At 36.2% G+C, this 13130-nt stretch overlaps 1 protein-coding gene across 1 annotated transcript in view; it reads left to right on the forward strand.

Annotated features, from left to right (window-relative positions):
• The window catches only part of PLEKHH2 (pleckstrin homology, MyTH4 and FERM domain containing H2), a 52620-nt gene that overhangs the window by 19393 nt on the left and 20097 nt on the right, over window positions 1-13130 (forward strand). The window contains exons 6-16 of the mRNA XM_059830306.1: window positions 840-921; window positions 2783-2965; window positions 4740-5728; window positions 6749-6824; window positions 7307-7401; window positions 8036-8180; window positions 10103-10239; window positions 11259-11369; window positions 11632-11718; window positions 12219-12377; window positions 13050-13130. Of these exons, the coding sequence (XP_059686289.1) occupies window positions 840-921; window positions 2783-2965; window positions 4740-5728; window positions 6749-6824; window positions 7307-7401; window positions 8036-8180; window positions 10103-10239; window positions 11259-11369; window positions 11632-11718; window positions 12219-12377; window positions 13050-13130 (2145 nt within the window). The remainder of the gene's footprint in view (window positions 1-839; window positions 922-2782; window positions 2966-4739; window positions 5729-6748; window positions 6825-7306; window positions 7402-8035; window positions 8181-10102; window positions 10240-11258; window positions 11370-11631; window positions 11719-12218; window positions 12378-13049) is intronic.

The raw sequence follows: 13130 nt of genomic DNA on the forward strand, positions 1-13130 counted from the left end.
GTTGAAAAACAATTACATTATTTTTAAGGTAGGAAACTAGAAGTAACTTTTACTACTAGTCTGTGAGGGGAGTTTTTGAAATCATTTAATAAAAATGCAATTAAGTTTAGCTAAAATGATCTTGAAAAAGTTTGGACAAAATCACATATGATTCAAACTATTCACTTAGTTTGAAACATGGAGAATCTCAAACTAATTTCACAGAGGTGGCTAGGTGTCACCCAATGGGATGTGGAATTGCTGGCTCCCCTCTGTGTGACGTGGGACACTCGGACTCAAATCTTCTCTTTGCCTAATTCGGAGCAGGGGTTTGAACCAACATCTTTTACCTCCTGGTGGTGGGCTACAGCAATGGGTTGTTGGGTTTTTTCTTCCTATAGAAGGTCTTCTGCTCTGTATAAAGTTTTTCGGTGCCTGTTTTTTTAATCTTTGCTGTGGGATGGTAGGAGGCATTAGCACCCTCATTCCCTGTAATTCCTCTGTTTGCTCTTGGGTTTGCCAAGTGGCACAGAAGTTTGTAATTCTAGCCCTCTACTTTTATTAAAAATGCCAGTGCAGATTTCTTTTTTCTTATTTATTAAGGCTTTTTAAAGCAGTCTTGGGTTTGCTTGGTTGGGGGAATGATTTTAACAGAAGTTGAGCAAATAATCATTACAGGAAATTTTATTGTTCAGAATAAACAAATGCCTAGACTGGCATTAAGACAAGTAGCAGAGAGGAGCTTACCATTTGAACTAGCTTTATCCTTAGATAGGCAGAAATTCAGAGAAAATCTAAATGATGTAATGCCTTCAAAAATTGTTTCATGGACTGATGATATTACATTTATATGCTTTTAGTTAGAGGTGGAAAATCAGAACCTTCGCTTGATCAACCAAAAGCAAACCAAAGAGATGAAAACAGTACAATCTAAACTGCAAGGTAAATGTACAAATCTTTTAAAAACTTCTCTATATATGGCATACTTCTTTTTATTCCCTGTTAATTTATGCATCCACATAACTGAAATATTATGTGAAATCACAAAGATTTCAGTTAGTATGAATTGACATCAGAGTGACTGTACATGAAGGTGTTCGGAAAGCAATAATTTAATTTTTATTAAAAAGACATGCAGACAAACCACAATTGTTTTTTGTTGGGTGAACAGGCATCTGTGTTATTTAAGAGGTTCTGCAAGTAGTAAGATCTGACTGGATTTATGTCAGATCTTTGATTTCACTTCTTTGTAGCATAGGTAGTCCTAGCACTGTTAAGGAATAGATGAATGTCAGCCTGCATCTGCTTTTTCTAGCAAGTGCTCAGCTGGGAATCAGAATTCTGATCAGATCTTTTTAATTACTACATTTAACTACAGTGATCCAAAATCTTAGTTCAGCCACAGTATCACCAGGTTCCTTTCCAAGTGGAAATAGTTAATTTAAAAATCATAAAATGTAAATATGGGAAAGAGGAATATACCCTCCAAAGAGCATTATTTCACATTACTTAAAGTTGAATTTTATTTGCCACTGTGTTGCCTGTTCACCAACTTTCTTAAGTCTCTTCTGAAGGTTCCCACAGTCCTCTCCATACTTGGTTGACCTGACAACTTACTATACTTTGAAAATCTTGTTAGTTTGCTACCTAGCCCCCTGTATGTATATATGTATATACACAGACATTTAGAAATGTGTGTATATGTGTGTTTATATGTGTGTGTGTACACATGTAATATACATAATATATGAAAATATAAATATTTACAAAATACATACATACACAATATGAAGCTTTTAAACTAAGATGCACCTCTGTTAATGAGGAAACTGGATTGTTTTGTTTCTTTGTTATTTTTTGATCAGTGGCAATTCTATATACTTCAGCACTAACAGTTTTACTCATCCTCTTCTGAGAGATCTATTCAAAGGCTTTTTGAGACACTTAAGAATTTGTCAGCTGGTTTTCAAAACACATTTACTGATATGCTCAAAAATGCTAAGAAATTTATTACCATTTGCTGTGTCCATGCTGGTAACAGGCTATAAATTATGATCATGTGGTACTGTTTAAACAGTTTACAGGTATGGATAAGGGCCTTTTGTTCCTGGATCTGCCACAGAATTTGTTATAAACAGAGATGGACAGCATTGTTTCATACCAGTTTCTGGCAGAATAGCTGTCCTTAAGGACAGATTCCATATTCTCAAGACAGTTAATCATTTTATGCTTTCACCTTCTCTTGAAGTCTTCCATATATAAATCATTTTATGCTTTCACCTTCTCTTGAAGTCTTCCATATATACCTTCTAAGCCTGGTAACTTACTCCTTTATATTTGCTGTAGCACCTATTACCGATTCTTTCAATATTTTTATCTGAAGGGAATGCCGCCACATATTTTAATACTATTGTTCTACAGTCTTTCCCATATTCTATATCCTAGACCAATCCATAGGTTTAATTTCAGTCACAGCAGAATAAAATCAGGTATTTCCACTAGGTTTTAATTCTGTATTAAGTGCATGTTTTATATCTTACTGCTGTGAAATTGTTAAAAGAGTTTTTTTTTTTCTTTCTATACTAAAAAATTGATCTCTAAGAACTAGAAATGTAGCTCTGCATTTCTTTTGATATGGGGAGGTATCGGGTAGATTTTTATTCCTATAATAATTTTTTAAATATCTTTTTGCTAAATTTTAGTTATCTTAAAAAACCCCAACTTTACACTGCAGAGTAAAGAGACCAGTAGCATAGCTTGCTGTATCCCATTAACACAAGATTTCTGAATTACTATTCTTCAGAAGCTACAGGCAAGAAATCTGTTACTTCAACACAAAAACCTGGAGAGTGTCAGCGACTAAGCAGTTTGACTTTTGGATGCTTTTCAAATAGAGCAAGAAGTCCTCAACCATCTCCTAAGTTCGAAGAAATAAGCAAGTCTTCATCTAAGGAGTCAGACTACACTGAAGGCAAAAACATCCTAGGTACTTAGTCACCAATACTGACATTTTATTCTGACACAGGTGGAAAACTGAAATCGACAACTGTGTCAATGTATTCAAACCAGCTGTTTTCAAAGTACATAGCAGTACTCCCTCCGTCTTTAATGCTAGTCTGTATTACTAGGAAGAAATCCTGTTGAGCACTAGAGTCTCCATAATACCACTAATACATTGTTTGGCAGCATGCAGTGGCTGATGGGTGCTTTGACTGCAAAGGAAAGAATTTATTGTGACCCAGGTTTGCTCCACAGTCGTGTAAGTAGTTTAAGGCTCCCAGTCCCCCAGGGAGGGCTGTTACATTTTTATGCCTGTGTAGAGTCTCACCTAAGTCCAGTTTTTGTGTATTTTATCTATGCTGTCAGTGGTGTCCCAGTGTTAGTTTTATGCCCTAACTCAACAAGATCAATTCAGTAATCTTTCATTAGTATGATCAAGGTCAGAAAAAATAGAAGAGTCTCAGGCATCTTTTCACACCATTGTTTCCTATCCGAAGAAGGAGAAAGCTCCCTGATGAGTTCATACAATTTCCCCAAAAAGCCCTGAAGTCTGGCAATGCCAGCAAATTGGTGTGCTGTTATGCTATTATAAGCATGAGCAAGTCCATTGCAGTTTGCTACTTCCCTTAAGCAATGAAAAGCTCAGGAAGGAGACTTGCTCTGGACCTTCGTTTGAGTCCCACATTACTATTTATGACCTCAGCATTTTCTCCACAGTTAACCATGGTAACTGAACTTGCAAGTTGAGGTCTGTAGAAAATCAGAAACTGAAATAGATCCTATTAATAATTTGTATATTTCTATGACACCAAGTTCATTATAAAGGTGGGTATGTATTATTATTTCCATTTTTATAGATGAGGGAATTAAAGTAAGAATCTTCTTTTCAAGGGAAAGGGTAAGAAATAGAACCGTAGGCTTGCCTAGATGGAAACAGATCAACTTTTGTGACTTCATTACTTTAATGTGGACTAAATTGAAATCTTTGGCTTATCCAACCCACTTTAACTTCATACAGCTATTTAATATTAACTTTCCCAAGTGTCTGTGTAGAAAAGCCCTAGTTCTTGCATCTGTTTTAACTCAGGGGGAACACGTAGGCCTCACTGACATGGTGCAAGCTATAGCTCTCTCTTGCAAAACCAGGTAAAAGTGAACAGCAGAAGCAAAGCTATTTTTAATACAGCGTCTTTCCCTGAGCATTTTTCATGAGCCTCTCTTGTGTATCTTAAGCATTCACCACTGGGAATACAATAATAGCTTGCAGAAGAAATTTCTGTGTATAAACACTGTAGAAATGCTCAGATTACTTGATTTATTAATTTAAATATTTTCTGATGAGCTTTTACTAAACTTTAATTTTCCTTAGATTTAATAAAGCAGCTAAATTTATACGCCCTCTTAAGCCTTTGGGGTTTTGGGGGTTTTTTTTTGTTTGTTTGTTTTCATACATATGTGGTTTACTTTAAAATATGGCTCCACTCTGCTCATCTTTACATTTATTGCCATTTTTAGTTTGGCTAGAACTTTAAGTAATGTCTGTTACAGTTTTTTTGGCAAACATCATTGCAACTTCAGTTGCATTCAAAAATTTATAGTATTTTTCTTAAGGTTTATTATTTACAATATTAAAAAAACTTAAACGTGCTTATGCATTTTAAAGTATTACCTACTTACTATTTGCAGACATGATGACAAAATCCTTTAGCAATCAAGTTTGCTAAAGTAATTTTCTCATGTTCATTATATTTCTCCTCTAGAGAAGGATATCCTGGAAACTACCTTTGCTGGTCCTACACACGAGACTGATAAAGGTCAGAAGTCATTGCAACAAAGTTCCTCTGGATCAGAGCAGAACAAAAATGTGAGAATGAGCTGTTCATCCAAAGACATAGACAGCGATATGTCAAAGAACTCCTGCACTACCGGGAGTGACTGGAGCTCAGATGAGGATGGAGGAGACAATAAAGGACTGAAATCCAGGTGTGCATCCACTCTCTCAAGTCACACATCTGAAGAGAATGCAAGGTACAGTAGAGTGGGAAGTGAAATGTATTTGACAGCATCTGATGACAGTAGTTCTCTATTTGAAGAAGAGAGTTTTGGTGTTCAGAGGACTCAGCACAAGAAGTTATACTCCTGGCAGCAAGGGTCCCAAAGAAAAGGCCAGAACAATCCAGGTGGAAAGTGCAACTCTGACTTCACAAGCAAAAAGAAAGACCAAGATAGTTCTTCAGATGAACTGAATAAGAAATTTCAATCTCAGAGGCTAGATTATTCATCCTCATCCAGTGAAGCAAATACCCCAAGTCCAATTTTAACCCCTGCTTTGACACCCAAACACCCAATTCTAGCAACTTCTGCAGGTTCTCAATGCGCAACGCCATCAGATTCTCCTTCAAATTTGCCACCTCCAAAGTTACGGACTCCTAATGTGTTTAGTATAAACTCGGCATTAGCAAAGAAGCATCTAAGCCAGCCCCAGCTGAGTTCTGACAGAATGTTTGGTAGAAATAGAAATGCCATAAGCATGATACGTCCGTGGAGACCTCAGGAAACAGACATTGATTTGGTGGATGGAGAAGATACTGATATTTTAGAGAAAATGGAGATTGGCTGTGAAGAAGGAGTGTTTACCTATGACTGCACTGAAGCACGAAATGCTGAAGCCCAGGAACCTTGTGATACGACAAAAAAGAGTGCTAGTAACAAACCACCAACCCCTCCATTACATCGATTTCCTTCCTGGGTAAGTGTAATTATAGATATTTTTCCTACTGGTGAAAATAGCTCATTTTCATGCCTCTCTTCTATGATTTTTGTTGCCTCTACCTTTCTTATTCTGTTTGATGACAAGACAGGGTGTTACCTTAATGGGAACTAAGGACAAACTCAGAAGCAAGTTTGATTTGAAGCACAGCATTTATTTCTGCCGTCGAAAAACACAGTCACTATTTTTGTAGATAAGACAATTTTTTTCATGTAACATCTAAGTTACATATGCCCTCTTGAGTGTATCAAAAGAGGTAATTCTTGTGACTGCATTTACTTATTTATCTTAACACCAACACAGCCTAAGAGTGCTGGTGTCAATGCCTTTGCTATAACTATTGTACCACTCACAATCTAGACAATGAAGCTGATGGAAGACAACTACAGATTACAGAAGTTATTGATCACATTTCCAAGTAAAATTTTAAAGCCATCCATCAGGGAATTAAAATAGATATTAATATGTCTTACACAAAATTAAAAATTAACTGTGTCAAGACTCAACTGATTCTGCAGTTCCACAGTCAGAGATTTATTAATGATTGAGCGATGAATAATGCATTAATGTAACAGCTTCTCTATGTATATATTTCAGTGCATGTTTTTTCATTATAGATGTTCTTATTGTGGCCTTTTAACACAAAACAATTGAAAAGTTGCCTCCTAATGACATTTCTCTGTTCTTAACATACAATCTTCCATTAAAAAATATTCTTGCTATAGCTTCTTTGGCCTCTGATAATAGTATTTTTAAAAATAAGTTACCTACAGGGCAAGCATTGTGTGAAAAAAGGTTGAAACAGACTATGGATATGATGGGTATGGCATATAAAACAAGGATGCATTTTTCAGCTGCTACTGATGACGCCATTTTATCACCCATTTTATCACATTGTTGCACTAACACAAAGACTAGGAGGCTATGGGGAGGCTAAACGGAAGAAAAGTAATTGTTGTGTTTTAATTATCTAACATCAAATCCATTCTGCTTGTACAGGAAAGCAGAATTTATGCTGTAGCCAAATCTGGTTTAAGGATGTCTGAAGCTTTCACCATGGAATCTCTCAACAAAAGTAAGTGGTTTAGCTGTTCATTTTCTCATCAACAAAAATTCTCTTCCTATGGTGATTTGTAAGCAAGGACCAAATGTCCTGTGTTCCTCTAAGATATTTTTATGAAGATTCAGTTATGTGCTATTTAAAACCTAGAAGATCATCGGTTATCTTTCCATTGTCTTCTGTTACCTTGCCTCTTGACTTTGTGCTGAATTTGTACTTTGTTCACTCCAGTTTTCTTTGCAATTCATTTTGAAGATTCTATACCAGGTACCAAGGTAAGAGATTATACTTGAAATTTAAAAAGGCTTGGTGGTCATGACTACAATTTATTTATACTCCTTAAAACCACTGAAATTTCAAAAACCTATAAATCTCACATCCAAAACAGTTCAGGGGTTAGTTTGCTCTTTATAGCAGTTATACAATGCAAAAATTTGAATTTGGTTAATTGAGGGGTAAATTAGGAAGGTCATTTATACAATATGTTGCTTTTTTAGGTGCTGTTTCACTAACTTCATACTCCGTATCTGGCTTATATACATCTCTGATATATAAGAACATGACCACTCCTGTCTACACCACTTTGAAAGGGGTAACTGTATTACTTTTTAAAGGAAATTTTTAAATACCATTAAGCTTCACATCCAGGAACCTGCTGTTTCACATTTGATGCTACCATGCCAAATATGTCATAAGATGATGTTTAGAGATCACAGAACCCCAGAAGTAATGGAAATGTCAAATAGCTGGAAAAAAATTATTGCTGCTTATAAAATGTTGCCAGCCCAGGTCAATTCTTCTTGAGTCCCTTGCTGATTTTTTCCAAAGGCTTGTTAATTATTAAACAGAGCCACATGGTGTTCAATGCCATAATTAAAAGTGTGTGTATGTGTAGAAATGTCTTTGTGTCAGTGCCAAAGCTGTTTATAGTCAGATAGCCAGCAGTAACTAATCACAGCATTGTTTGTTTTCTGGCAGCCTTTTGTGTTTTGGAAAGATCCATGCCTCAAGCTACCTCAGGTTTCTGTTTTAAAGTGTGGGGGTGGCTGAGGATACAGAGGGCAGAAGGAATTCAATTTTATGTTGATATTTGTGTGCCAAAACCCACAACCCAAGTAAGAACAGCCCTGAATGTTAAGAAGCCAGCAGAGCTCTGCTATGGAATGAAGGAAATGACTGATACCCTTTATGCAAGGTATCAAAGATTGTTGTGTTAATTTCTGCAGAAAGCAACTCAAATAAGCAACAGCCCATTTATAGATGAGTCGTCAGGATCTGAGGAAGAAGACAGCTCTCGGTCCAGCTCAAGGAATTCTGAGTCTGATTCTCGAAGCAGAAGTGGTCCGGGTAGTCCTCGGGCTATGAAACGAGGTAGGCAAAAACTGTAAGAACGAGTAACTTCTGGGAAGTTTGGAAAACTAGGCAGTTTACACGATCTTCTTAGAAATGGATTTCTTCCTTAAACAGCATTGACATCTTAAATCTAGACTTCTTTCTCAGCTAGCAAAGCCTAGATCTCTTATTCAAGCAACAGAAAGTACTGTTACACATGGCTTTTTATTGCTGTTATTATAGATGTGTTTTTAAGGCATTAATCTAGTAGCTGGCTGTTGTCATGAGGCAAAAGTGACTTGTACATCTAAAGCAAGAAGCTCCATTCTATCTATACTCTGTCAAGCCAAGGACTTCCTATGACCTTTAACTGTAGGTAGGCAAAAATGGCCTACAAAAAAGTAATTGCCATCAGAAAAAAAAACTGGATATATTCAAGTTTGTAAAACAAAGTAACAGTTTAATGTGATGAGAAAGCAGGTGGAAAAGTTCCCTCAACAGAGTATTTGGTTGTGTCATATCATGCAATAAAGGATTTGCTTCATTTTTACATGGGGAGACAAGGGAGACAAAGATCTAAGATCCTAGTGAGGCCAAGTGTTAAGATCCTTCATTATACGTTGCTTCAGAAATGAAAAATAACATTATTCAGTTGTTCCCATTAAACATGTTAAAATCCCAGTTAGCAGGAGCTCCACTCAGTCACACTTGAGCAGGTAGGTAGAGCCATTGGTCCACTAGGAGTTTTCCAGTGCCAGCCACACATGGCATCGAGTCCTGTTTGAAGTGATGTACTTATAGTTTTGCTACGTTAGTGTGAAAGGGACCCATAGTTCCCACTTCCCAACAGCTCCATCTTGCTGAGCAAAAAACAGTGCTATGGCTGCAGACACATCTTGTGTTACATACTTGCACAACAGGAAAGGTAAATTAGCTAATTTAATAGCTGATTTCACCCACAATTTATATCCACGTTTGTAGAATGGAACCATGCCCTTTGTTCATGCATTCTTCTCAGAAAATAGTCCTTGCATTGTTTCATGCACGGAAACCTTTCTTAACCACAAAACACATACGTACATATCTTTGTTGAGATCACATTGTTTAAAAATTTAGGCAATCTAAAATTTCACTAGGCGCATCATTAGCTTGCTGCATATTTGTTATTAAAGATCCTACATGAGAAGAGACAAGACGAACCCACTCTGAAAGCCCAGGTGGCTTACCAAAGCAATAAATGAGAAAAGCTTTTTTTAAAAATAAAATTGGCAAATGAATTTGGAAATTAATGAAACAAAGGAAACAAGGCATATTCATTTCAATCTTGGAGAGTAACCATTCAAGAAGAACACTAATCAGATTGCATTTTTTTCAGCATTAAAGCTAATAAACTTTTAAAAAAATCCTGAAATCTGGAATTCAGATTTTTAGAAAACCTCAGTATAAAAATTCATACTAATAGCAAAATAAAGACAGTCACCTACAACTTCAACAAACAGCGGATCTTGAGCATAGCTTCTTAATAAACAAGCAGTTCCATAAGAAATCCAGGTACTAGAGTGGATGATAGAAAGGGGAAAGGGAAAGCTGCTTAATGTAATTAAAGATGCTGTATTTGTTTTTTAGAGAATGGGTATGATGCATGGCACTAACTCCCTCCTTAAAAAAGGTGTTGTATCAGAAGGTGATAATATATAGAAGAAATTTATTTGTTGTTTCATTCACAAGTGACTTGAATTCTGTTTAATTATGAAGAAAACAGGATTTGGGTATTAGCACTGTGCTAATAGTTTGATATGCTGATATTTTAAAAAAATACTTGGTTCCTGATGGATTTATGTTGATACTTGTGTTTGCCTGCAGATCCTACTCAGATATTCTTCTGCATGGATATTCTGATCTCATTTGTTTGTAATGTAATAAAAAAAATATAAAGAAACATCTTTCTTCTTTTAACTCAGGGGTGTCTCTGTCTTCTGTGACCTCAGACAGTGACTATGCTATTCCTCCAGATGCATATTCAGTAGATACAGATTATTCAGAGCCAGAGCAGAAACTTCCTAAGACGTCTTCCTCATCTAGTGATAATGGAAAAAATGTGAGTACTGAAGTTCTGTGAAGAAGTGTACCTGTGGTACTATGTGTGTATTTATATTCAAAGACTGCTACCAAATCTCTATAGTCAGTCTTGCCGACTCACAGACTGCCTTATGAGTACCAATAGCAAAATACACCAACAGTAAGTTAGCCATATAAGACTATAATGATTGAAAGAAAGTAGAGGATAATTCTAAGCTTTCTGTATAATGAGTGGAAATAGGTAGACAACCCCAGAAGACAATTGAAAGCACATAAGATTTTCCTTTCTTGGAACCAGATCTGGTATCAGTTTGCATATGAAATACTAAATCAGCTTACGTGAATATTCAGGGAAATAGAAGGACATTCCAGTGAAGGAGCTGGAGGCATCAGTAGAGAAATCATAAGTAGAGTAACATGCAAGAACAGGTCAAAGAAACCAAACCATTATGGGGTACTGGTCTGTTTTTCAATGGCCTGTGTTAGTAGTTAGTATCTTGACGTACAAGTGGATTGACTGCCTAGTGATGAAGATAATTTATTTTAAGCTTTCTTCACAGAGCAAAACTGTGAATTCTGTTCTATAGGTGTACACACTAAAAGTAGGTCTATGCAGAGCTCTGAATTACAGTATTCTGTATCTGGTCTGTAGGTTAGGCCCTGAAGTTGGAAAAAAAATATATTTACATTGTATTCATTTTGTTCCTTGTTTAATATAAATAATTAGAAAGTAAAATCAGGAATCATCATATTCTTCATTCTTTTGTGTAGTTCTGGGCAAATCACTTACTCTCCTTCATGTACTATAACTGTAAGTAGGGATATTAATTAGTTATCCCATATGCATGGCATTTGTCTTAATTGATGCTTGTACAAACTTTGTCATTGGACTAAAAGTCTCATCAAATACTGTAATTATTACTTCGCATGCTTTAAATCTTTAAAATATCTCTCTGTGTGTATATTTATACATATCTCTGAGGGGTATAGGTATATATGTGTACCTAACTACTTTTTATCTAACTTCTGAATAATCAGGAACCTTTGGAAAAATCTGGATATCTGTTAAAAATGGGTGGTAAAGTAAAGACCTGGAAACGACGGTGGTTTGTACTTAAAGGAGGTGAACTACTATACTACAAATCTCCAGTAAGTACATGTAACTCATCTACTGTTTATTATTAGATTGTTTTTACTGAGAATCTAGGTCTGCTAGAAGGAAAAGAAATGCATTCCGGGTGTCTGAGCTGTTAGAGAGTGATTCAGGACTCACTTCCTCAAGAGGTGTACGAGGTACTCAATGTCTAACTAGGAAGTATTTGTCAAGATTAATGTTTAAAAGGGTTCTATAATTATTTATTGCTATTTGTTGGTAGATTTAAAATATTCTTTTTCCATTCTTCCCATACAGAGTGACGTCATTCGAAAACCTCAAGGTCAAATTGAGCTAAATGCATCTAGCCATATTGAAAGGGGTGATGGAAAACAAACAATTCAGGTGTCTGCTTTTCTCATCTGTGTTTCAGCGGGTATTTGTTCCCTCCATCCCCAAAATTGACCCATTGTTCCAGTCCCTATTGCACTGGAAGTCCAAGTGCCCTTTGTTTGAAACCAAAGAATCACTGCACTTAGAGAAATTATAGAACGGCCTACATGTAGTCTTGTTTGTATTGCTACAGAGGTCAGATCATCACATATGAGATACAAATAAAGAGAGTAGTCTTGGGGCCAGCCATTAGGGTTGAGAGAAGTTGTTTATCTGAAAGGAGATAAATTCAGTTTTCTCAACTCTGCTGTCCTGATACTTTTCAGATAAAGCCTTAGAAAGGGTCTGTCTGCTCTGCCTGGCCACTGAATGTTTTGTTAATGAAAAGTACTTTGGGGAAAATAAACCCTGCAAAGTTGTGAAACTACATTGGGTAGTATATGTTACAATGCCCAACGTGGGGTCAAATGTATAATGTTCTTAAAGCTCAAGACTTTTCTGTTACTACATAGCTGACCACAGAAAAGCGAACATACTACCTGACTGCAGATTCTCCCAACATCTTAGAAGAATGGATCAAAGTACTACAGAATGTTCTTAAAATACAGGCTGCCAGCCCACTTTTCATACAGCCTGAAATCAAGCCAACCATGAAAGGATTACTTACAAAGGTAAGAACACTTTCTCTCCCAATCTGCTTTATTCCATATTTCTTAAGAATAATATCTAGATGAAAATGGCTTTACAATAAAATAAGCAAAACCAACATGTATTTGCTTTCCCAGTACTTTACAGTGTGAACAATCCAGAAGGACTACCAACTCACCTACTTTGGGCAATATTTTTCTTCTGGTTGTTTGATTTGATTTGGCTTTTCTTTTTGTCTTTTTAATTCATTAGTTCCTGTGTTGAGTTCTCCATTTGCACTTCAGTGGTATCGTCGTTCAGCACATGTTTCAGTAGCTAATTGACCTACCTTATTTCAGTGGAGTGCTCTCTTTATCTATGTTACTGAGTGGGACAGATTACTTCAAGATAATAAGAATACTGCATAAAAGGAATTTTTCTCTCTTATTTCTTCCATTTTCTTAGCTTCCACTAATTTAGGCCTGATCCAAAGCCAAATGAAAAACTTACACTGGCGTTACTAGGCTTTAGACGAGCATCTAATGCATTAATTCTTATGCCCCTAATAGAGTTATGCAGTTTTAATTATTTGTCTAGTAATGTGGAAAGGAATTTGAACCAAGGCATTTATTCCCAACATCACCAAAGTTCAGAGATGGTGAAATGTAGTCTGTATTTCTCTGGCTGTGCTTGTTCCTAATGTTCTGTAATTTCAGGTGAAACATGGATATTCCAAAAGAGTTTGGTGTACCCTAGTTGGAAAAATTCTGTATTATTTCCGTAATCAAGAAGACAAG

This window comes from Gavia stellata, chromosome 2 (genome assembly GCF_030936135.1).
Source record: "Gavia stellata isolate bGavSte3 chromosome 2, bGavSte3.hap2, whole genome shotgun sequence".
Classification (NCBI taxonomy): Eukaryota; Metazoa; Chordata; class Aves; order Gaviiformes; family Gaviidae; genus Gavia; species Gavia stellata.